Below are 27,323 nucleotides of genomic sequence, written 5' to 3' on the forward strand. Positions count from 1 at the left end.
CCTGTTGAAAAAGGTGTTAAGCTCGTTAGCTCTCTCCCTATTACCATCAGCCAGTCTGCCTCTCCCCCCACATCCTGTGATCTCCTTCATTCCAGACCACACCTCCCTCATGTTGTTCTTCTGGAGTTTGGCCTCCAGCTTCCTCTTGTAAGAGTCCTTACACTCCCTCAACTTGTCCCTCAGTTGGTGCTGCACCCTCCTCAGCTCCTCCCTGTCTCCAGACCTGAAGGCTCTCTTCTTCATGTTGAGTAGGGTCTTCAGGTCGCTAGTGATCCACGGCTTGTTGTTGGGGAAGTGCGTTTGCATACAGTAGGTCCAGAGTTTTATTGTCCCGAGTGGATCAGTCCACATACTGAGTGAAGTCAGTCAGTGTTCTGTCCATGCTAGCATGATTAAAGTCCCCTGTGATTACCATGAAGTCATTTGGTTGCTGCGTCTGCAACCGGGAGACAATGGAGCTGATGACGTCAGCGGCGGCCTCCGCATCAGCTGATGGGGAATGTAAACAGTTACCACAATGGCTGATGTAAACTCTCTTGGCAAGTAATACGGCCGTAGCCCAACAGCCAGCAGTTCCACGTTTGGGTTGCAGAGATGCTCCTTGACACGGACGTGTCCGGGATTGCACCAACGTTCATTCACATAAAGAACAATCCCTCCTCCCTTCTTCTTACCGCTGTCTGTCACGTCTCTGTCCGCCCGCACGGTCACAAAGCCGGGTACAGCAACGCTGTGGTCCGGAATATGTGAGTGCAGCCACTACTCCGTAAAACTCAGTAAACTGCACCCACGGGACTCCCTCTGTGTTTTAATCAGCGCCGCCAGCTCGTCCATCTTGTTCGCCAGAGAGCGCACATTCCCCATTATGATGGCAGGAACAGCAGGCTTGTATCTCCCCTTCCTTGCCTTCACCCTCACTCCGGCTCTGCATCCCCGGCGTCTCCTCCGTAGCTCCTTCGGGATATCATGCCTGACCCCCGGCGACAGTACAGGTTTACTCAGCGCTAACAGCTGGTTGCGAGAGTAAACAATGGGCCTGCCACTGTGAGCGTTGCTCTCGGTTACGAGGAGTAACGAGAGCAGCAGTAAAAGTAAAAAGAAGAACTTGGAGCATACAAAAACCATTGCAGTTCCGTTGCAATAAATAATAAACACAGCGAAAAGCCAAAGGAAAGATAAAATAAATACTAAATAATTACTAAATAACACTAAAAGCACCCGCAGAACTGGAGCTGCTGCAACAGGCGTCCAACCAGGAGGGAGGCGCCAGGTTGATCTTAATGCTGACACAGCTTACACTAATGTTAACGCTAATGCTAAGAGACTAGCCTAAAAGTGTAACACCCTGCAATGTACAAATGAGCCCTGTGTTTTCTTTTTTATAAGTGGGGCGAAGTGCTCTGTCACATAAATTTTTGTAAACATTTTGTTGTAAAAGTGCTTCTTCCACTATCTCGGTATCTTCACTCTTAGGATCGGAGTCTTGTTCAAACATAAATGGCTGAATTCTGTAAGCTGCTGCTTGGTCAGGTTTGCTCCCCATCACTAAGCTGTTGATGTTTTGGAGTCAGACGCTCTGTGCATGCACTGGGCCAGCCCCCCTTCCAACTCTGGCCTCCTTACGGCCAATCAGTGTGCACCTCATGAACATTAGTCAAAAGCTTGCATGAACTCTCATGAGACAAAGTTGTCAGAACAAGCTCTATGTTCGATCTTTTGTTTGTTGGTTGAAGAAGTTTAAAAAAATATATATATTTAAAGGCACTTAGAGGACAGTGGATGCATGAAAAGACCAGGTGATGACACCTTTAAAAAGATTTATTAAATCTTAGTTTTGTTTAATTTACTCAGTATAATTTATTGTATTAAAAGCAATTCTTTCAGTTCCTTTAGTTTTATATATATATATATATATATATATATATATATTCCATATCGCCCTTGCAATAAAGAATTCAACACACAACGTACAATCGTTATTTTCCTTTAAGGAGAAAGAAGTATCTATCGGTGAAAAAATACCATAAACTAATGGTATTGGATCGGCAGAACAAATTTTGGTTTCACCCATCCCTAATCAATATCGACTAAAGATGATACATAATTTCTACATACAGTAGAAAAAAGCCCATTGAATGTCTGTTTTTGTCTGGTTTGTCCCATTTTTGCTCATGGAGGGGATACAATAAATTTGTCACACTACTTCTTTGGATCCAGTTTGGTTTCCTGAAGTTTAACTTTGATCCCTTCTTTTTAATCAGTTCATCCTTGGGTTTAACCAGACATTTGTACAAAAAATTCCATCAAATTATCCCTGTGATGTATTGTTTTTCAAGGCAGAATGGCAAACTCATAATTCAACCCTGTGATGAAGCCACATTATATAACTAAAAAGTGTAAAAAAAAAATGGCAAGGCTCAAACACACACCAAGCCAGATGTAAACAGTACGACGAGTTGAGTTGGATATGATGAAAGAGATAACAAATTTAAAAGAAAAACACCAATCAGCATTTAATCACATCCAATCCGAACCAACCTAATAAAGCAAAACAAAAGGTCTTATGAAAAGAAAAAAGTTACCACGAGTTCTTTATTTAGATTTTCTCTTCCAGGTTCCAGAAGAAAGACACAAGTAGGTAAGTCTTGCATTCATTTTTATTAATGGACAATGCCTTTGCAGCCTGTAGCAAGCACAGAAGGCCAACAATATTGTTTAGCTTGGACCAGCCTTCATGCAGCAGATGATGTTTGATGCTTGGAAGAATTGCTCTGCTGTTAGGCGACATTGACCCCTGGCATCGCTCGTTTTAAATAATGGACACTACACAAAAAAAAAACAAAAAGGTCATTAATGACTATGTTTTAGCTATTGATTTATTTACTGTGTGAGTGTGTTTGAGCCAGCGGCATTGTTCTGTCAGTGTCTAATGTACCTTCAGTCCCAGTGTGCATATCACTTTGTGGCACACGCCCCTGTTGCATGGAAATAGATAGCACGGGGTTTGGAAAGGGAGCAGAACACATTTCCTGCATACCTCTCTGTTGCCCGTTCTATCAGTCTTCTCCCTCCCACTTCAGGCTTCTGAGCAAGAGTGCCTCACCGCCAGCACGTGTCTCTCTCTCTCTCTCTCTCTCTCTCTCTCTCTCGCTTGCTCTCTCTTTTTCTCTCTCTCTCCCCACATCTATCTCCCCCCTCTCCACCTCTGACACTCTCTCTCCTTCTCTGTTACTCTGCCTCAGTCATAGTCAGGATACTCCGTAACCAGCTGTAGCTTATTGTAATCCTCAGTCATCATCATTTCATTGATGTTTTCTCTCCTCTTTAAGGTTTTACTCCTTGGACTTGGATTTTGTGAGCTGCCGATGTCACATTTGACATCCAGTGTTTGGATGCTACAGAGGTGCACAAAGAGCTGAGCGAATGAAGAACTTTTAACACTGCAATTAGCGCACCTCTCGTGACTGTAGACACTTTGGATTCATTAGTTTGCTGTTGAGGGACCATTCAGCAATGCGGGGGTGTTTTTTGTAATGTCTGACTCATTTAGGTTGTTTCTTTATCTCGAGACTGCTGGAGAAGGAATTTTCTTTTTTTTATTCTCTTTTTGCTCCACCTGCATGTTTTTAGTCTGTAGACGATGTGGACACTTTTCTGGAGTGTGATATTTTTATAGTAAGCGTGAAGTTTGGAGAAGCAAAGTGAGACAAAGCATGGCTGATGGAACCACAGCTAAGTGTTAAACCTTTCGGACCAAGAAGGCAGTCCAGGTAAGAGTGTATAAAACCCAATTCACTTTAATCTGCAGACAGATTCGGAAATATTCAAAGAGATATCAGACAGGTCTATGACCTTGGGCTGGCATGTAATATTAACCAAATCTGACTGCTTTTTGGAACTACTTCAGTCACAAGGTGGAATATCTTATTGGTGATGTCTATCAGGATCTTGACAGCTGTGCACTAGTATGGTCAAAGGAAGACTTCCATGACTCTGTACAAAGTACCTATATTAGCAGATCAGCTGTGACACGTTTTGGCTCTGTCTAAGAAAACCAGTTATGTAGATCTAGGATGACAGTATAGTAACTTGGTGATGGGAATGTGATTTATGTACTGGTAGCCCAAAAAGAATCATGTGTCATGCTTCAGGGTGCTGGTGGAGTAATGGTGTGGAGGATATCTTCTTGGACCACTTTGGGCCCGTTAGTACCAGCATAGCCTGGTTTAACCAGCACAGCCTACCTGAGTATTGTTGCTGACCATGTCCATCCCTTTATGACCACAGTGGAGCATCTTCTGATGCTACTTCCAGCAGGATAATGCACCATGTCACAAAGCTCAGATCATCTCCACCTGCTTTCTAGAACATGACAATGAGTTCACTGGACTCCAACGGCCTCCACAGCCACCAGATCTCAGTCCAGTAGAGCAGCTTTGGGATGTGGTGGAACGGGAGATTCTCATCACGGATGCGGCCGACAAACCTGCAGCAACTGTGTGATGCTGTCATGTCAATATGGGGAAAACCTCTGAGGAATGTTTTCAACACCTTGTTAAATTTACGACAATAAGAATTAAGGCAGCAAAGAGTCCAACCCGGTACCAGCAAGGTGGACCTATAATGTGGCCTATAAATGTAGATCTGATGGATCATATTCAGTCTTAAAGACAAAAGAAATGGCCAAAAAACTTTGATATGCGCATCATGAAAGCTGCTTGTATCATTTTGAAATAATTTTGCTTGATTACTCTGACAGAATTATTTATTTTATCTTCAGGGCTCAAACATTTAGCTGACATGAAAATATTTGAACTTACAGCCTAATAACTATAGCTCTCATTTCCATCAGAAATGATTTCCCTGCAAGTTTTTTTTCATTTTTCAAACATGAGCTTTAGAGTTTTACTCTGTTCTGTATTTTGATGTCACTGCTAATGTGAATCAGATTGGGACTGCAGTTCATATTTCATTTATACGCTTTCAAAACTTGTCCAACATCTTTTCTAATGAGCAGCTTGGAAATCTTTCATAACCTCCAGGAATATTTGTAGCAATGCCATTTTGCCTAGTTATATCATTCAAAGTGCATGTCAGCCAAATTAGCAGAAAGTATTTTAACAACTTTGGTTTTGATGATGGTTACTCATCACTTCTGCCAATATGCCATTAGAGATAAGATTTGGAAAACACTAACTGAAACTTGAAATGCTGCTTTGTATTTAAAGCTGACAAGTTTATTCACTGCATAAAGACTTCCTTTGTCATAGACTAAAAACATGAATTATGAAAGTAACTGTTTGAGAATTATTTAATGCAATAAATCATGAGTTAATGATCATCTTCATAAGCCCATACATTTATGTCTCCACCCATCCAGGCATGACAACAATGTCCATGGAGCCTGTAGGAGTCCTAGTGGAAAGGACCGCCAATGCGACCGACCCCCCTCTGAGCTCGCATGAGGATATGGCCGCTACCTTTACCATTGGTACCATCCTCTCCATCATGTGCCTTGTCGGAGTCTCAGGGAACATTTACACCCTTGTGGTCATGTGCCACTCCATGAGGACTGCAGCTTCAATGTACATCTACATTATAAACTTAGCTCTGGCCGACTTGCTGTATCTTCTCACCATCCCCTTCGTGGTCTGCACACACTTTTTAAAAGGATGGTACTTTGGAGATGCAGGATGTCGGATACTGATCAGCATGGACTTCCTGACCATGCATGCCAGCATCTTTACGCTAACAATCATGAGCACAGAGCGTTATTTTGCTGTGCTCAAGCCGCTTGACACTGTAAAGCGGTCTAAAAGTTACAGGAAGGCTATTGCTCTGCTGGTCTGGGCAGCCTCTCTAATTCTCACCCTGCCAATGATCATTAGCATCAAGCTAACACCAGTGGGCACCAAAGCAATGTGTCAGCCCACCTTAACACCACTGTCTTACAAGATTTACATCTCCTTCCTGTTTTGCACAAGCATTGTTGCCCCAGGACTGATCATTGGCTATCTTTACATCCAGCTAGCGCGAACGTACTGGATTTCACAAACGGAAACTTTCAAACAGACCAAGAAACTACCTAATCAAAAGGTCAGTGCACTGCAAATTTGAAATGTCTGTTGCTCATTCATCATTGTTTCTCCATTGGTACTTTCACAAATTTATCTGTGTTTTGCTAACAGTAAAACAAACACAAGTACATACATTTTATTTAGCCTAGCTTGGCCCTCCCTGTTGATCTGGGCCACTGATGTTTCTCTGTGCATTCACATGTCGAACCAAACCTGCCCACAGATTCCAGCTCTTGAATTCTGATATCTGATCAGTTCATATAACCAGACTTAAACCCGTAACCATTAAAGAGGCCACATGACCTAACATCATTGCATTTTACGGTTAGATGACACTGTTTGCTTTGAATTCAATGCAACTAATTTATGAGTACCTGAGTTTACTATATGCTGAAGCCATCCAATGGTGTGACAAAGTGTTGTCCACCTTCCTGATTTCTTATTTTTGTACATGTTACATTTAATGTAAGATCTAATTTAAGATCTTCAAACCAATTTAAATATTAGTAAAAAAAAACAACACATGTAAACAGAAAATACAGTTTTTAAATAAAGACTTTTATTATAAAGAAAGGAAAGAATAATCCAAACCTACATGGCCCTGTGTAAAAAAGTGATTGCCCCCTAAAACTAATCAGGGGTTGGGCCACCCTTAGCAACAACAACTGCAACCAAGCATTGGCAATAACCTGCAATGAGTCTTTTACAGCGCTGTGGAGGAAGTTTGGATCACTCATTTTTGCAGAATTGTTGTAATTCGGCCACACTGGAGGGTCTGAGCATGAACTGCCTTTTTAAGGTCATGCCACAGCATCTTCACGTCAGGACGTTGACTAGGCCACTCCAAAGCCTTCATTTTGATTTTCCTCAGCCATTCAGAGGTGGACTTGCCGGTGTGTTTTGGATCATTGTCCTGCTGCAGAACCCAAGTTTGTTTCAGCCTGAGATCACGAACAGATGGATGGACATTCTCCTTCAGGATTGTTTGGCAGACAGTAGAATTCATGGTTCCATTTGTCACAGCAAGTCTTCAAGAGCCCCAAACCATCACACTACCACCACCATATTTTACTGTTGGTATGATGTTTTTTTCTAAAAGGCCATGTTACTTTTACGACAAATGTAATGGACACACAGCTTCCAAAAAGTTCAGCTTTTGTCTCGTCAGTCCACAGAGAATTTTCCGAAAAGTCTTGAGGATAAAGTTTTCTGGTAAAATTGAGGTGAGCCTTAATGTTCTTTTTGTTAGGCAGTAGTTTTCATCTTGGAACGCTCCCAGGAAGGTTATTTTTGCCCAGTCTCTTTCTTATGGTTGGAGTCATCAACACTGACCTTAACTGAGGCAAGTGAGGCCTGCAGCTCTTTGGATGTTGTTGTGGGGTCTTTTGTGACCTCTTGGATGAGTCGTCACTGCACTCTTGGGGGAATTTTTGTTGGCCAGCCACTCTTGGGAAGGTAGTAAACAGGCCTGGCTAGAGAAATTGATAAACCACAGTTAAGTTACGTTAACTTTTAATATTTTTCACACAGGGTCATGCAGGTTTGGATTTTTTCTCCCTTAATAATAAAACCTTTATTTAAAAACTGCATTTTGTGTTTACTTGTGTTGTATTAGATTAATATTTAAATTTGTTTGATGATCTGAAACATGTAGGTGTGAAAAACATGCAGAAAAATAAATCAGGAAAGGGGCAGACACTTTTTCACACCACTGTAATATTAGCTATGTGCTTCAAATATACTGTATGTCTCAAGATAACCTGTGGTGGTTGACTTTGTTAGACATATTTGGAACAAAGTATTTTATTTATTTATTTATTTATTTATTTTGTAGCTTTTTTAACTGTTTAGCAAAAAGCAATCTATCAGATTGTTAAAATTATCAAATGCCCTAAAAAAGTTTGTTTTAGATGTGGCCACAAAGACTTTCTCATGCTAAATCTGATTATTTTTTTTATATAATTTCTCTGTGGTCTTATGTCCCTGAAGGTGCTGTACCTGATTTTCACCATTGTGCTCCTCTTCTGGGCATGTTTCCTGCCTTTCTGGATCTGGCAGCTGCTAGGTCAGTTCTACCCCGCACTGTCCCTCTCCACTAAAGCCAAACGCAACATCAACTACCTGACCACATGCCTGACGTACTCCAACAGCTGCATCAACCCATTCCTTTACACGCTGCTCACCAAGAACTACAAAGAATACCTGAGGAAGCACAAGCGGTCGTGGACAGCGGGCAATTACTTCAGCCGGCGGAGTCGTTTTCAGCGCTCACCACGCAGGTCCCCATCGGCCAGCAGTCAGCAATGTACTGAGAGCTTCATGCTAATGCACACGGCCTCGCTGCGAGCTCATAACAGCAGTTTGTGAGGTAGGAGCGGCTTTTTCTGACAAACATTTGGGATTTGTGCTTGACTTCCTTGAAGTCATCTTTCTGTTAACAATCAATGATCCAGAGCAAGTGGATGCTTTAGACTTGGTAGCTCTGATGGATTTTTCTGTCAGACAGAAGCTCTGGTGCGTTGTGCTTGTATCTGGTATTTATTTATGGATCTGTCTGTTTCCATTGTTTTACTTCCTGGTATGTAGTCTAAACATGTTCACAAGGGAAAAACGGTGCCCTTTGATGTGTGAAAGTGGGTGAAACATGTTCAATAAGATGGGAAATTTAAAGTGTGGGAAGTTCAGAGTTTAGGACAGGAACTGAATTTTCTTAAGCAACAGGTTTTTGACAGATTTGTTAATAAAAACTAATATTTATGTTTGATGAAAAATACATTAAACTGAGATATAACGATGTTTACATTCCATTTAAAACTATGTTTGGTCACTTTAGATTTTACAATGGCAAAATATGTAGCATGTGGCACTATAATGCTATGATATGTAAATCACAGTGTTTGACTTAATGTGTGTTAAAAGGTATAACAATCTTCATTATGTATTTTATCACTCTCACCCAATGGTTCCCAACCTGGGGTCCCCAGAGAGCACCCTTGTGCTCTTTGGGGTGCTCTTTGGGTTATATGTTATATGTTGTTAATTTAACTTTGACTTTATCGAAGGACAGGATTCACTCAGACTACATTATTTATGGTGAGATTCTCATTTTTGAAAGCATAAAACCAAGCATGGTTTCAGCATAGGGTGGGGCAGGGGATCCATGGGTTTTTAGAATTTGCATGAAAAGGATCCCCAAGGAAAACAGGATGTGAACCACTGCTCTAACCAACTTTAAGTCTCAACACAACATAAATAGGAGTTTGGCTGTTGTCTGTAACATAGATATACAAAAAAGAAAAACTAAAGAAGCATCTATGGATAAAAAAAAAGCGTTTTTAATGATTGGATTACCTATGTGCACATGTTTTGAGTGCACAGCTCAAGGTCAAGAGTTTTCCAAACTCTTGATGAATAACCTCACTTACATTTTCATAAAGAAGACTTACTGATATAAATAACATCTGTCAAACAATCTGAAAGTGTCATTTAGATTAGTTAGTGAATTAATTATTTTTTGTTTGAGAAGCGCTATTGCTTTAGTTTAATATGTGAGTTGAGCTAAACAGTTATGATGAACTTAGTATTTGAAAATGTCGAGCTGCAGTTATATGGTTCAGTTGTGAGTTTGATCTGTGTTTGTTTTCCAGCTAATTTTCAGTTGATGGATAGCCTAAACAAGTTTCAAAAGTTGTTTCCTTTTTCATGTTGTACTCTTGATTGAAAACACGACTGATCTCAGTAGATTCATGAAGTCAATGCATCACGCATCACAATGAATTTTGTAACAAAAATCCAAAGCGCAGGTGAAAAGCACAAACAGTAACTACACTGGTGAGTTTATTTTACTATTTAGCTTTTCTAATCACCTCATCATAAAGCAGATCTTTGCCTATTTTAAAAAAGCACAGCAAAGATAAAGGACCAACAACAGCCTCAACACAACCAAGAGCAGCCAGCTGGTCAGATTATTCCACATATTTATGATTCTGCCCCCAATGAGCAGTATCTAGAGGGCGTTTATGAAGCCCAAATGCAGATAGCAGTTAAACTATGTACCGAGCAAAAGATTGTGATTTGTACAACCAACGTTGTTCATTAAGACACAGTGGTGTAAAATTCTTAGTTTTCTTTCAAACACTGTCTTCTCAAAGAAGTACTATACAACCTTCCAGTTTTTAAACTCTGTGCTTCTGATTCGTTTTGATAGCACAGTGATATTTATTATGCACATTCCTGGAGCTGAGGCTGAGAAAATGCACTTCACAACATTTTTTTTCCCCACATCCCGGAGCATTACTTTATAGAAACATTTCACTATAAGGCACAAACCTTAGCATCTGAATATCAACATATAGCTGTTTTAAATGTGCATGTCGCTGTTTCTGCACATTATTGGAGGAAGTGAGGAAAAGAAAGAGAGAGAAAGGGACAGAGCAAGAGATAAGACAACAGTTGACTCAGGACTAACTTTTACCTGCTGGAGAGATCTCACTGAAGAAACAGGATGGAAGAAAAATAGTGAAGACTGGTCATAATATTAGCATGGTGGACACAAAGTCGCATTTATATTTACCTGTTTATTCAAATGTTTGCATATTGTTGACCTTTTGTTAACAGACAGGTTTTGGAAAATTTGATTTTCCAAGTCTTTGGATATTCATAGAATCCTGATGTAGTTTAAGATTGTAGATTGTTAATTTAGATGGAAGTTCCAGGCAATTATCAAAAAACTGGATCCATAGTTGTGTTGATTGTCTTTTGGCTGTTATACTGATAGTACACATTTTTGTATATTTCTAGTTTGTCAAACACATACTAAATATGACCAGTAGAACAGATTTTATTCATATAAATTAAAAAAAAAAAAAAACAATCACAATATTTTATTTATTTATTTATTTTAAATCAGCTCCTGCGCTCAGCTGTGTTAATTTCTGGGTGGAAACTCAATTGCTTTGAGTTTAAAAAGAATAAAAATAAAATAAAACTTAAAAATCTGAACCTGTGTGTGAAATATCAGTTGTTTCATGCTTCTTCATAGCCACTGCTTCCTGACTGAGCTTTCCTATTTACTCCACAATGTGCTTTCAGTCTTTTATTTTTAACTAGTTATACTATACAGTGGCTGAATTATTGCTTTTGTTGGGAATCCATCCAAAGTTTGATAATTTTTTTCTCCACCTTCCCCTCATCTCCATGTGGCCCAATTGTAGGGATACAAAAATATTTTTCTATATTTATTCATATGCCTGCTAGCCATGACTTGTGCATTCAGTACGTCCATCAGGTAAGCTTTAGATGTAGGTTGCAAATTTTCCTTGCAGAGGCAGCTGCATGACTTGATGACAGTGAGGGTGAAGAACAGGTCAGAGTAGATGACAAATTAAGTGCCTGCAGAGCCAGATCGGACAAGCAGAGAGAAACCAGCTGGCATAGAGGGATTTTGGTTCTATTCCAAGTGATATCTGCTTTATAAATACCTAAATATAGACTCATACAGTGGATTAGATCAATGTCCAGATGGGCACACCAAGATATCACAGTTGAATTTTTGTTTTTAGTTTTTTTTTTATTTGTTAACAGTTTGCTAAAGACACAAAAATACTGTAACCCCAATTCCAAAAAGTTGCAATGATATTTAAATTGTAAAAAAGAACTTAAAACTATAATGTCTAAATCTCATAAACCTATGTTTCATCCATCCCACAGTTTAAAGAACAATAAGATGTTGAAACTGGGACATTTTACCATTTAATAGAAAATATTACTTAGTTTAGAATTTGATTGCAGAAATACATCTCAAGAAAGCCTGAGGAAGGGAAACAAAAGGCTGGAAAAGTACATCAAAATCAGCTGGAGGCGCATTTGACTACTAATGAGAATAATTGGCAACACGTCAGTAACATGACTGAATATAAACAAACATATAAATATGGACATGATTCACCCAACTACGATAAACTGCATCTAAAATTGTGGCACAATTTCAGAAAAATACTATTCAGTGTAAAATTACCATGTACAGGGTGAAATATCAACAAAAGATTCCGACGGTTTGATATTAAATTGAAAATAAGCTGAAATTTTCTTTGAAATGGTAAAATGTCTCAGCTTTAACATCTGATTTGTTGTTTGTATTCTTTTGGGAATAAAACATGAAATTTCATGAAATTAGTAAATCATTGCATTCTTTCTTTTTTTTTTTTTTTTTACATTTTACACAGCATCCTGTTTTTTAGGATTTAGGGCTGTAAAAAAACTAGTTTGGTTTTTCTTCTTACAGAGATAAAACCACTATTTACTGTCAGCTATACAAGGTAATGGATGTGTCTTGTCCTTAGATATTGTGTGGTGTGTGTCCAGGCTACCTGGTGAAAAAGAGTATCCATGACTCATATATTACGTCTCTGTCTTGGAATACAATGTGCTAAATGACACCAATCGTAATTCACAAGGGCAGAGAATGTGACTATGTGTTTGTGCTTGGTTGTACACACACAACTGTTTCTTACTTAACGGATTAAATCCTGATACGTAAAAGAATGTGTTTCCATTAAAAATAGTGTTTCCCCCTCTTGTGTTGTGAAGCATTGTGACCAGGAAGAATCTAATTTCATTGTGTTTTTAAATTTATGTTTCCTGGAATAGTGGAATGTTTAACCCTCACAATTTCCATGTTGGTCAAATGTAAAAAAAAATTTAAATATAACAAATGGTTCAACAAGTATCAGACTACAAATTAGTTCGGTTGTAATTTCAGATTGTCAGAACTAAGTTTCAGTTGTTTCTATAGAGCACAAAGTGTGTTCAGCTGTGTGAGGCTGGCTTGATAAAAAGCCATGTTTCAAAGGTGTTCGGCCTCTTTTGTGCACTAAGTAAAAATCTCTGACCTTTTCAGAGACCCGCTGGTGCCGTCATGGTGTCTTTTTCAGATATGGGCAATCATATGGGTCCAGTCTGTCACCCCGGTAACCTGAAAAACAGAAAACAAACTCGTTCCGTTGGACATCTTGGACAAAGGTGACCAGAAAAGTCTGTGACAGGGCCGGCCACACACTACTTTATGATAATAATGTGATAGAATAAAAATAAGCTGCAGTCTCTCCTGCAGATGAGAGCAGATTATGAAGAGGTTCTGTCCAACCTCTGAAAGTTGACCTACTTAAAATGTGGCCTTGCTTCCAACTGGGCTCCTTCTAATGTCACAAAACTGATATTCAGTGTACTATTGTCTCCGATTGTGTCACGCATCAACCTCTCTCTTCACCACGGCTGTCACAATGAGCTGTGACGGGCGCATCTATTGATAGCATGTGGGCCAGCATCCTTTGTTTGGTGCTCATAGTGGAAAAACATCGTTAGACAAATCCTGACAGACAGACAATACAAGTAAGAATAGAGCCGGTCCATCAACAGCAATTGATGTTAAGATGTAGGCCAGGTACTGTTGGGATATCATCTATCTTCTAGCACTTATCCAAGGGTCATAAAGTCGTCCCTTTCCACTGCAACTTTCTCAAGGCATTCCCAGGCCAGCTGAGGGATATAATCCCTCCAGCATGTCCTGGGTCTTCCACGGGATCTCCTCCTGGTAGAATTTGGTCAGAATACTTCACCAGGCAGCATCTAGGAGAGACATCCTAACCTGATGTCACCCCTTCTGGATGACAAAGCTACTCCACCTTTCTCTAACGGAGGACCCAGACAGCCCATGGAGGAAACTTAGTTTAGCTGCTTGTACTCAGTGCATGATCATAGGTGAAGGCAGGAAGGTAGACTGACCAGTAAATTGAGAGCAATCATTTTAATCTCTTGCTACATTTCCTCTCCCACTCATGAACAAAAGTGTGACCCTTGAACTCCTTCACTTGGGGCAGGATCTTATTCCCAACACAGAAAGGCACTGAGGTTTTTTCATTATTATTATTATTATTTGATAAAACACCTGAGGGCAGTGCTTCCCAGTGCCTAGTCAGCTTTTTTCTACAAAAACAGATGCTACATGGACACAAATCCAAAAGATTTGTTTTCATTGACTGTGACCTGAGAGGGCTAGCCCAATTCTAGCCTTTTGGGTTGGCTAGTTAGCTTAGCTATAGCTTAGTTAATCAGTGGGCTTAAAATTGGTATTATACTTAGGGCTTGGTTGACAACATTACAGCACTGAGACAACTACATTCTCTTCCTATTGGGTTACTTTTGACAGAACTGCACAGCAATGGAGCCATTTTCTTGCTTGTAACTGTTGAATTTTCCATTACTTTGTTTTAGGTTTCTGATCTTCTTTAAACCTGCATATTGCATTGTTCAGACATGACCAAAATATCAAATAATGGATGAACAATTATTTGTCATAAATATTTATAAATGGTTCAAACTGGTGAGCTAAGCATAAATCTAAAGGGATCATTGCTTTACTCAGGAGACTCTTATTTCTTTGTTCAGTAACTTTTAGAGTTATTAAAGGAAAAATGAGATTTTTAATTCCACTTTACATTTACAGTCTCTAAACTCAATATTAATGTGTCACTAACAATGTGTTGATGTAGTGAGGCTGGCTGTTGGTACTTGGTTAGCTTTAATCTATATTGTTCGCATAGAATTGTGTAGAAATGTGCTGCTACTTGTTTGTCTATATTTACTAGTAATTTTGAGTCCATATTTTCAACCCCTCCACCCCCCAAAAAATGCTTTTCTGACAGAAGTCATTAACTGCTAAGCTAGCTGCTACTTCAAGTTTTTATTTTCCATTTGTCCCACTGGGAAACACACAAGCATTATACTCCATGTGTTTAACGCCCAAGTGGAAAAAGGACAGGAAAGACCTGCTAACATCTGGCTTTAGAGTGCAATGGTAAAGTGATTAACCCTATAGTCAGTTCCTCCTGAAATGACTGTGGTAGTGAGCAAGCACTGGTGATTCTCTCTGAACAGTCACACATTTATCAGCTGGTCAACCTGAAAACTGACAACTGCACATGAATAAAAGAAAAATGAGACTGGTCACTAATGTATATACAAGAATAGAGAAATTTGAGATTCTTTCCTCTGGTTTGGGAGCACTTGCAGCTTGTTCTTGACACATCTGGGCAGAACTTTTTTTCTGGTGTGTTATCCAACAATGTTTGTGTGATTGGTCAGAAATCTAAAGTGGGTGTGGTGAAAAGTGGGAAGCGGAAAATTATCATTACAATTTTGCTGAAAGTCTTAACCAGGTGGATGGATAGTTTTAAGTAACAGCTGGCCAAGCCAGTGAAGAAGTAGAACGCATCATGGAAGGCATGTAAAAACATGGACTCCACTCCATGCCAACCCTTCGCCTAGTGATGGGCTATGGACAAAGTTTCTCAGGAAGCATGAAATGTCATGGCTCACAGCAACGGCACACAGAGGGACTAAAATGTATAAATTTGTCTAATTACATCACAAAGTGAGGCTTGTTTGAAACACAGTTTGTAGGATAAATGGAACACCTTCCCTTCATTTTATCACAGCTGCCCCTGAGATTGCCCAATTCTGAGTCTGAAGACCATATGCAGCCATATACAAACCATTTCAACACAATGCAGCATAGAAACGTTGGACAGCTAATCTCTCTCTGAAGGTTATTAGTCTACAATGGCCATCCCAGTTTGGTCCAGCGTGCCTTGATTTAAGTGTGAAAATATCTGTGTACAATATACAGCCTGAGCTGTTTATTGTCATGACATTTCAACAGTTTATTTGCTCAGAAGAAACCCAACAGTCTTACAGCAAACTTGGCTGCTCACCAACTGGAAAATCCTCTCATTCCCTATATAGTGAGGAACATAAGAGAAACAAGGCAGCCATAGTATCCACGTGTGGATTGACTTCATATTAGGCTACTGTGGTTTGGATTTACACACAGCAGTTAAATGGGAGGTAGAAGGATAAATATGTCGGGATTCTTACAGCTTAACACTTTTCTATAATTTCCTCTCCCTACAGAGAAATATGCACTCGCTCTACAATACATAATTGTTTATTTGTATGTTACAATTGTATACCGCAAGGCAATTTGATTTATTTCGAACTGACATTTTATTTGTCATTGTTAAATTGTTAAACATAGGGTTTCGCCTCTCTTGCTCCAAAGACTTCTTGACATTCTTTTAACCTATTCACTTTTGGAAAACACTGCATGCAAACACTGTCTCGGGGCCAGACTTGCATTTCAAACACATCACCTTTGGGGGAAAAGAAACAGTTTGGGGAGAAATGAACAATTGGAAAACTCAACAAGTCTTTTAAAATAATTGAAAACTCACATTTATTTAATTACACTGGTTTCCACACTTGAATGGTCTTAGCAGATTTGGGGAATAGAGTCCCCTTTACATTGCATGGATACTGCCAAATTTGTTTTTATACTAAATTCAGAAGCGAGACATAAAAGTTTCCACCATAAAAGGCAAGTTATGGTAACGGCTGCCTGGCAGGGTATGTGGAAGTGTCCTAACTCCTAATGCACACTGATGTTTATTGCAGTACTGGGCTAACAAGAAGATGGAAAAAAAAGGGGCAGGGGGTGGTAGGAACCAGAGAGTTTTATCCGTTAGTGTGAAAAAGACATGAATGGCCTTGTTAAATCTGGCTGTGGTTTAATATCCACAGTGGTAGCAAAGGTCTGGAATCTCCTCTTAGACAAGCACAGTTATACCATTCATATAAATCAGCACTTTTCCCCATACACTAAGACTTGGGAATTCCCTTGAAATGGGAACGTGGGCATTGCTTTGGTTGAGTCTTTCTTGTCTTTGTAGCTGCAGCAACTTTGTGCATGAAGGTCAAAAATCTGCTAAATGAAAAGCTCATAAGAACAGAGGTTGGGGGACTGGGAGAGGGGGATCCTTCTATTCACATTATCCGTGCCTATGGTGTATGAAGAACTCTTCTGTACATAGCATGTTGTAAAAATACAGCAATATATCATGTACTTTCATTGTTGCAGTGATATGTCTGAATGCTTACTCCTTTCCTTCCAGATAAGAGGAGGAAATTGGCCAGCAAGGCATTTTGGAGGTCTAACAATAGAAGAAAAAGATTTTCAAATAATTTTCCTTCTGTTTGACAGCACAAACTGCTACAATCCTTTTGTTCATAACCCTTTACATTATTCTTTAACTGTTCAGTAGTCTTACGTTGTAGAAGTAAATTTTTACTTTGCTTTTCAGTTTAATTTTTTTTATTTTACTAAAAAGCCCCCTGCTGTGGTTTATTTATTAAATAAGACAATGACAATGTTAAATGTTGGTTTAAACTGTGATCGGTATTGTATTGTTTTGAGGATGCTCATGTTGCTCAGCTGGTCATACTACTTAGGTTTAAACTGCAATGTTGGAGCAAATAAGGAGCTACATTATAATAACATTTTTAGTCTTTAAATGGAGTTTAATCAAGGCCGAACTATTGGTTTATGTAAGAACCAAATGTAATAGAGAAAACGAATAAATATAAGTTGAAACAAGTTGTGGTAGATTCTCAGTAATCCACAAAGCTTGAATAAAGGCCCCATTAAGCCTCCCTTATGCTCCCTTTCTGTTCATAAATAGGTACGTCCAGGATTTAAATCACAGGGAATCTAAGTGGAGCTCAGCTCATCTGAAGGAAGAAACACACACACACACACACACACACACACACACACACACACACACACACACACACATATATATATATGTATATATATATATATATATATATATATTTATTTTATTTTATTTTTTTTTTTTTTGACCCGCTGAGTATTAGAGTTTGACACCTCTGGTGTAAACACTTCTTTAATGCTTATAAGTCAAAACTCCCCAATAACTAGTTAGAACTGGAAGTGAAACATGTTCAGGAACCAAGAAAAAGAAGTTCAGTTGCCTTTATTTGAGCTCTCAGAATGAGTTCAAGTTTCATAGATTTAAGCTTTGCCTGTTAAATTTCTCATCGCCTTTTCATTAGATTGTCCTAATTTTTTTTGCAGATATTATTGATTACTTGAGGATAAGGTCTGCACTAAATCACTCAGCATCGGCATCCTTTAGGTCAAGAAGAGCAACCTTGTAAGAGTTTGGAGTTTTAACATTACTGAAGATAGGAATGCACAAACAACGTTCGAGCTGTTGGTCCCTGTGCCAGTGTGCAGGTGGCCCAAATTGCAATGATGAAGTCAACTTGGGAAACAAAGGATTTAGGATACACAAATGTTTCACACACTAATGCAGCTTCTTTTAACCTTGTCGGGGTTCTACAAAGTGCTTTACATGTGTTACTCATTCACAGACAGTGCTTCATGTGCACATGCACTCTCTATACAGTATGCAGCCCTTTTCCTCTACATTAACTCACCTGTGGGTGATTCAGGATCAGTGTTCCACCCCAGAACACACACCAGAGATGTTCCAAAGCGTACAAAAACTCACGCTGTTTGAGCAAGTTAAACAATTTTGAGGCAGTAAAATATCATAAATGAATTAATTAATATGTAAGATGGGTAGCATTCTGTTCCAATAACTTTTTTTATGCAGAACATCCATATTTAATGTCAAAACCAGTCACCTGCAGTATTCAGAATACAACAGGACTCCCAGCAGTTCCGTCAGAGATTTGAGTATGCCATGCTAAAAGTAGCTGATATCGCCTCAAGCTTCTTGCCTCATGCAGATATGGAAGCAGGTTACCCAGGTCTGGTGATCTACAACTTTCCAGTTTCACTGATTCTTTGCAGAGACATTTTCTTCACAATTCATTAATATTTGCTGCATTAAATGTCCTTTAAATCTGCTGATTTTCTATTTGGCAAAACTTACAGTGATTACACACTAAAGTTCCTTTTTTAGTGCAAATGTTAGACACAAATATGATCACTATAAGCATGCTGCAGTGCTGACATTATCTATTTGTAATACAAATGCACCCTGCAGCCAAAATAATTTCACAATACAGGCTCCAGATAGGGCCAGTTGTAATAAAAAGGTTTTAGATATGGCTGTTTTCTTTTGCAATAATAAAAAAGAAACTAACAAAAAGTAAGCCAGATGTTTATTATACAGAAGCATCTGGTAAGCCGTAGAGGTTTGTACCGTTCGGAGAAGGGGGTGTTCAAAAATGACTAAGCAGAAGGAGCACTGTCTCTGTCACTGTCTATCAGGGGAACTGGTTAGTAACACAAATATCTTGTCAAACCAACAGGGAAAAAATACTACAGTTCATTATTTGCTCATATTTTAATGAAAAGTAGTCTCCATTTCAAATATAACTGTAAGCACAAAATCTCTCTAGGAAAGGTAAGGCAGTTTATTTTTTTTGTACAGCACATTTCATGTACAGGACAATTCAAAGTGCTTTACATAAAACAAAAGCATTACAGATATTTAGAAATAGTAAAAGGCATCAACACATAATCACAATAAAATAATAAATTACATTAAAATGATTAAAAGCAAGATAAGTTAAAAAAAAAAAAAAAAAAAACACCAATGATGACTCAGGTCACACCTGAAACTCACAATTATCCGTCGGTAATATGGTTTCTGAGAACCGTAGAACAACCAGTGTTGCCAATTAGGAAAGCCACAATGTTTTCTTAGATTTCATAATATGCTAACAATCCTATGTTAGTAAGCGGTGTTCTGCTCCGTGTCAACGCTGATATCTTCTATCAGACTGCAAATCACATCTAATAATGTGGTTAGTGTTAATCTGGCGTTGACCTGCTTTTGCATCACTTTACCTGACAACATCATCTTCAAGTTAAGTTAAAGACAAGTTGTGATTACCATGCCAAAAGATTGCTTCACTAAAAATTATATGATTCTATGATTTTATGTATCACCCAAAAATGAATATCACCTGGTCCTTACCTGGTCCTTACCGGTGTGTGAAAAACTACAACTGTTGCAGAAATAATTTAAATGTCTTCTGTGACATAATCAGTCATGCGTCGTTCTGGATCCGGGCACATTCAGGCAGTTTTGTTTTTCATTTTTAATGTATCAGGACTGTCCGTCCTTTGAGAGCGCACATTTTTTGGCTGTTATTCTTTGTTAAATGGCTATCTTGAAAAAAAACTAGATGATTAAGGTGGGCTCAAAAGTAAGTGTGTGACACCTGATTTCAATGATCACAACAGACCTCATGACAGCGGATGGGTCACTGCATAGTAGAATAAAGCTGAGGTCACATATAAATGATAAAGGTCATCCTCTGCTTCATGATGTTGAAAAAGCTATTGATTTCCTCAACATATAAAGCTGATTACATTGTCTTGAGTCATTTTGGAAAGTGGAAATGGGAATTGCTGTTCTTTTTTTCCGCATTGTAGGTGATCGGAAGCTACAGGCAGCATTGCCTGGGAAAGTCTTCAGTGTGATCAATAAACACTTTAACTCCCCCTCCTCGGGATCGATCAAGTGCACCTTTATCTTGGTTCATGTTAATGTCCCAATCCTTGCTTAGAAGGGCCTAGAACAGATGAAACAGGGATCCACCGACTATTTGGGCACATGAATGTGTTACATATTTTCCTTACCTCTGGATTCAAATACTTTTATCCTAATTAGACTATACCTCCTAAATTTCTGCACTTGGCTCTAAGAAGCTTATGCATCATGTTTTTCCCACAAGCTTACATGGACTGGGAATGAATGGCATTTTAAGTCGGCATGCAGCACAGAAAACTCAGCAAATTAAAACTTTTTGACTTTCAGAATTAAAATGTTGTACTCTGAGCTTTTTAATTTGCCATTTCTTTTAAAAAAACCTGCTCTTTTATTATTCCAGTGATACAGTATAAGCCAGATTATTACTTTTCTGGATCTCTGCCATTCTTATATTGCTGCTCTGTGGACAGAGAATATATGGCCAGAAACTCATCTGCAAGTCTGATTGTACAAAACTCACACACACAACTTTAAATAGGAATTTCTATGGTTTGGGAATAAAATACAGTAAAGTTACAGAGAAACTTCATTTTTTAATCTGGGCTTATTTGTGGCAATTCTTGTAAAAGTGCCTTGCTTTAATGGAGAATTATGGATTTATTACATCAGGAAAGTGATACAATCCTCTGAGCATTCTGTTTGAACCTGTACTCTTTTATCTATAAACAGCAGCAGCAGAAAAATTAAATGTAAAAACCTGAAAACCAGGCTTTTACAGCAGTGTTTGGTTTGCCTGTTCTGGGTTACTGGAGAACATGGTAGCATGCATCAGGTTCCCGCAAGATAGAACCTGCTCCAAATTCTCTTTCACAAGCTTAGCTTAGCAATTATGACTACTATAACCATTTCTAGTAAAACATCATCTTATATGCCACGTATTGACCCTTTAAAGTATTTCTTAAGTGCTAAAATTTAAAATATGCTCTCAATTTCTTACATCTTTGAACGCTAAACCCATAATTCAAACTGCTTTCACAAAACCTGACAATTGCTGCAAAAGTAAACTATCTGTGCTCAAAACCAAACACTGTTGTCAATTAATGCCAAGTATATCCAAATATAGTGAGCAATACACATAACAGAGAAAAATGCAAATAAATAAACAAATAAATAAATAAATAATGCTAAGAAGTTGTAGAAATAAGCTTTAATGTCCACAGTAGACTGAATGGCTTATGTCAAGATCAAAACAAAAAACCCGCCCATTTCGAGCAATATATATATATATATATTAGTGCTGGGCATCGATTAAAATTTTTAATCGCGATTAATCGCATGACATGCTGCGATTAATCGCGATTAATCGCATCGTTACGTGCAAAATGTCTCTTTCCTTTAAAAAAAGGCCTACAGCTATAAAAAGAAAATGCAGTAAGTTTTGGTTTACAAAAGCTACATCAGGGGTCTCCAACCTGAAACTCTGGAGCTGCAAGTGTCTCTCTGGACCTTCCACAATGCCTCTAAATACGTGGCTAAAATATTTTTTTTTAAATCTATCTTTCTCGTCATTAGGTTGGAAACCATGGACTTTTTTTTCCTTTCTTTTACATCATTTTCCACAAATATCTACATTCCTTAGCAGAAAGTCTGTCTGTCCTCTTTTTTTTATAAAGGTTTTATGTTTTTCTTTATTTTAAAACCTTAAAAATGGAAATAAAAAATGTGGTTCTTCAAAAATAACAAACATCCTATGGTGGCTCTTCATTAAAAATATATATTAACTTGCCTCTTTTAAAAGTCTCGTAACATTTGCGTCTCTAAAGTAGTTTAATTTAGCTGGCTGAGGGAAAAATGGCTGTTTGGATAGGAAAGGCTGCAGACCCCTGCACTAAACATATAAACAGGTTTAGCAGCAATTTTAAGATAAAATATTTCTTCATATACATTTATAAAATCACATATTTATGACAAAGAAGGATGAAATGTTCAGGATTTCCTAACTAAAAGGTAAAAAGTCAGCAGGATGAATTTAAAGCTGTGAAGCTGCTTCCTTCTAAACACAGAAGGAACAATATGTGATGAATATCGGCATCAGGTGAACAGACAGAAAGCAGGATGAGAATCTCAAATTTTCTTGCTACCAAAATTGAAATTTTTATTTAGAATAAAAGTCTTATTTGTAGTTGTGCATTTTTTGTTTAATCTTCCCCTGTACAAACTATTTTTCTAAAATTATTTATAAGGTTTTTTACAGCCAAATAAATTTAAATGAATATTTAAAAAAAATGTATTAATATTTTAGCATTTAATAAAATCTGCATATTATCTTTCTTTGTAAAATTTCTAAATTTGATTATATTGTATTCAGAATTTTTTATAAATGAAATTAGACATACAGCTAAACAATCATAATCATGAAATGTTGGTTGGCATTAAAATATATTTTATTTTTCACAAAATTACCTGTGTTACAATAGTGACCAAAATGATCTGTTCGAAAAGTTTTATTATTCTAACTTTTTTTGTTGTTGCTGTAAATTTTAGCCATGCTTGTTTTCACCATTAAAACTTGTAATAGTGTGGAGACAGGTAATGGAGGCAAGTCTCCTAGTTGTTCTTTTTAACGGACTAAGCAGTAAATATTGAATGAATGAATAAATGAATGAATGAATGAATGTTGTCAACCTTAATTTCAACCTCTGACACCTTTTTCGATACTTTTCCTCCCTCTTCTTTTATCTCTTGATCTTCAGCTTGCTCTTTCAGACTCTTAACCATGGTGTAGGTTCTGGTGTTTGCTCTGGTGTTGTCTCAGACATCAGCCTGTTGTACAATCACTCTCACTGGAGGTGCTAGGTGTTGTGGAAGCCAGTAGAAATGGGATTCATGGCTCTTTGAAAGGAGCCAGATCTTGAGGAGCCGTTCCTTTCAAAGAGCCATTCAATAGACTGGCTCGTTCTCACAATCAAAATATGTACCTATATAAAATCTACTATACAAGATTAAAGAAATTATAGGAAAAATATAGATTAAAAAAAGGATAAACCTGAGCAGTCAGTGCAAATTCTAGTCAATGTTTTGGATAGAACTCACAGTATTTGTTTCCGAACAACTCTTGGCCCATAGATGCTTCACATGAACGGAGCGTGTTGGACATCAGACTTCTATGATATCACTAATGGGATGAAGGCAGTGTGGAAAATTTGTATATAAAAAGAATGACTCACAAATTAATGGCTCACAGCTTTGACTTGGTTCCCATCGTTCATTTAAAAGAGCCATTCAAAAGAATTGATTCGTTCATGAATGACCATTCTCTAGAAGCCAAGCAAATTTTCTCAATCTTGCCCTTATTTTCACAAATCTCCGGTGATTCTGTTGTCTTTTCCTCCCCTGTGCCCTGACCTTTCTTTTCGCTCTATCTATATTCATTGATGGGTTTCAGCTTTCCTTCTTTTCGTTTCTGGTTTCTTTCTCTTTCCTTTTTAAGATATTATTTGTATTTCATTTCGTTCCCTGTACGCTCTTAATCTCTCTGCCTTCCTTTTCCTTTTTTGGTAGGGATTTTCATGTTTCAATTCTCCCTAGGAAAATACTAGATAAAACAGAAATAAAAAACAACAGCTTAAAAATAGTATTACTGGTGTGCTCACCATGTGGCCATCAAAGAGAGGAAGTATGTCTTCATTGTTGGTGGAAATTTGGCGTGTCTAGACAAACAAAATGGGCCATAACTCATAATGTTTCGGTAGAGACATGAAAACATGGGACAATATTTTATATAAATATTTCTCGACTACACTGAAAAAATCAAAAAATCTATTTGAATATATCAAGTTCCCTTTGACATAAAACAAGAATATGCATTAAAAAATGCATTTTTGACAAAAACAAAAAATCATTTAAATTTTTAAATTAAATTTTCATAGTTGGAAATTTAGGTGTTAGAGGTTGGGACAGCCACTTCCCATCATTAAACATCAATGGTCTGAATACATAATTGTTTTTTAATATGTATTTTTTTGTAAGAGACTGCAATTTTAACTAATTCGGTAGAATGGCTCATATATACTGAGTCATTGTGTTCAGCAGCTGACTCTTGTTCTTCAGTTGTGATCAATTTGTGTTTATCATTTTGTATCGTAAGTGCATCACAATGCAAATGTTCATGAGTAGTGTCTAGCAAGGTGAAATATGCTTACAGTTCTGACTACATGGGATCTGATTTGATACCTGTGTTTAGACTTTTGACAGTTTAGCTAAGAGAATGGAGTTGAGTGTTTTAGCAATTGAGAAACACCGTAATTAAAAAGAAAGAAAAAAAATTACATACACATTTAAGGAAATTAGAAAGTAAAAAGTGTTATTATGTATGTATGTAATTATACAAGGCGTCTACAGGACTGTGTAGCAGCTACAATAAATGCTACAAATTAGCCTTGATCTAAATTAGCATTATGGCTAATGCTAGTCTGTATTTAGCCAAGGACAAGAGAAAACTAGGGATGACTAAAGCGAGAGGCATTCAACCTCTTCATACAAATAAAATCTGCATCGACTTCATCACGATCCAGCTAATAACACTAATTTATTCTTGGCCAAAGTGAGAGACGCACTAAAAAAAAAAAAAACAAGAAATCAGATGACTGAAATTAATATGAAAATTGCTTCGATTTTTCCTCTTCTCCATGTAAATTGGTTTTAACTGCGTATAATTATGCATATAATAAATGTGGAAAGCTCTCCTTTTTTGTGCCCTTTTTTATACAATTGATTTGCCAAAGGCATGATTACCCTAAGTCAAAGTAGGGAAGAAATGTGTGCTGAATTAATCACATCATAGACAATCTCCCTAACCACTTAGGTCAACGTGACTAACTCAATCAGTTTCCAGCTATATAAAACTAGCTTTCAAATTCACATGAAAGTGACTCAGATATAAATGATGTGTCCACCGAATGACGGCCCTCTGACCAGTATGTCTGAACTGTACTGACAGGGCAAACAGAGCTGAGTTTGTTGTTTTAAGGAAACCAGACCATTTATGCTTTAAATCACAAACACATCCTGGTGAAATTAATATCAATATTTCTGTTACATTACAACATCACACTCATATCGTGGGCATATCCAGATCTTGGCATGTATGGAGTGAGAAAGTCAGTCTAGCCATGATGAACTGTCTCAGGTATATGTCTCATCACCTAGTGAAAAACTGTAAACTTATGGGGTGAAAAAAGAGGCTTATAATCACACTGATCTTCAAATCTCCATTACTGTAGCTCAACACTAAATGAACTCAGATTCTCCCAGTAGGTGTGCCAGCACTATGACCTTTTCGGATGGTGACCCTTATCAAAATAATCCACTGCGTGCAGTAACTTCATTAGCTACCTGCACATGCAGTCCAGAAAACCCTCAGGGTAAGACTGTTAACTTGGCCCTCCAACTCAACCTCTAACATCTGCATTGTAATGTACCCAGATCATAACACACTTGCTGCATAGTGACAGCTGATCTGGCTTGGCGGCATGGTGACAGAAAGGATGGCTAACTCTCACATTAGTTCTCTAGACCCTGGCTCTCATATCAAGTGTAATATGCTTACATGCCCCTAGGTACTTCAACAGGTGTTCCCGCCTGATGCTGGGAAGATTTTCAGTCTCTGGAGACAAAATGGAGGAAAAGAGCGATAAATGTGTGATGAGGGAAGATGGAGTCTGACAGTATGCTGTAAATTTAAACAGCGCTGCTGTTCCCATACCATGTAAAAGAGATAAAAGGATGAAAACTTGGCTTAGTGAAAATAAAGAATAGATTCAGTTTCTGTGTCAGCAATGAACAGAAAAGCTATAGATGAGCAAGAAAGTCTGAATGATGACGCTGAGGAGGGTGTGAGGGCTGATTGTGTAAAAGGACTGAGGTGTGTGTGTGACTGACCCAGGACAGCTGTGTGTGTTTATTGTTCTCAGGTTCTCAACTGCACATGTGCTTGTAAATACTTATCCTCTGACCCTGGACAAAAGTGCCTGGCATCTGCACACAATTTGGCACTGTACCAGACGGTAATAATAAGCTTACACAAGCACTGAGGCTTCTAAAAGAAAAAAAGAAAAGAAAACTGGATAAAAAACTCCTTACTCATTACTGAGAATCAGAATCGTCCACCTCCTGCTGTTTTTAATGTAGGTGTTTATGTTCTTTCATAACACCAAGAGGATAAAGTTAAGTGGAATTGTTTCAATGCAGAGAGTCCCGAAGGGATCTTGGCATTTAAACGGGTTATTGCTTTCTATTGTCTTGTCTCATCTCCCAGCAGAATCTATTAATGGTACCATGGAGATACCTGCCACAGTAGCATCAATCAGCTGAACTGTTATGATTGCACCTCATAACAGCAGTAAATGGAGATGCAGAGCCATCAGTTTTCCTCCTCAGACTGGCTTCCTGGGGCGGTGGTGACCTTGTAAACTAAGAGATTTACCCTGTAATACAGAAATTGATTGATTGGATAGAAAAGGTGTCCACCGTGTAGCATACGCTCTTTAATCAGCGGGCAGAACAGAACAGAAGCTTAATGTTGAATAATTCTGTGCATTTAACCAATTTTTATCATCAGTTATATTTAGAGGTTTAACAGGATGTGTAACAAATTTATTATCAGACTAATGAGGACATGTTATTAAATTACCCATCTGCTATTTTCTTCTGCAGTATCCATATGCAAAAGTCATGAAGGTGAAGTTTGACATTAGGGGAATTATTTGATTCCGAACCTTTAGATGAGAGGGCAGATAGCAGTCTCATACCTGCATGATGTGATGCTTCAGCGGGCAGCTATTTAGCTTGGCTTCCC

General features: G+C 38.1%; 1 protein-coding gene across 1 annotated transcript in view; it reads left to right on the plus strand.

Annotated features, from left to right (window-relative positions):
- Nucleotides 1-3,266: 3,266 nt before the first annotated feature.
- The window catches only part of LOC121632132 (urotensin-2 receptor), a 78,403-nt gene continuing 54,346 nt past the window's right edge, over nt 3,267-27,323 (plus strand). Inside the window, exons 1-3 of the mRNA XM_041973322.1 lie at nt 3,267-3,770; nt 5,381-6,096; nt 8,067-8,445. Coding sequence (XP_041829256.1) covers nt 5,383-6,096; nt 8,067-8,444 — 1,092 coding nt within the window. The 5' untranslated portion in view covers nt 3,267-3,770; nt 5,381-5,382 and the 3' untranslated portion in view covers nt 8,445. The remainder of the gene's footprint in view (nt 3,771-5,380; nt 6,097-8,066; nt 8,446-27,323) is intronic.

This window comes from Melanotaenia boesemani, chromosome 21 (genome assembly GCF_017639745.1).
Source record: "Melanotaenia boesemani isolate fMelBoe1 chromosome 21, fMelBoe1.pri, whole genome shotgun sequence".
NCBI classification, from domain to species: domain Eukaryota; kingdom Metazoa; phylum Chordata; class Actinopteri; order Atheriniformes; family Melanotaeniidae; genus Melanotaenia; species Melanotaenia boesemani.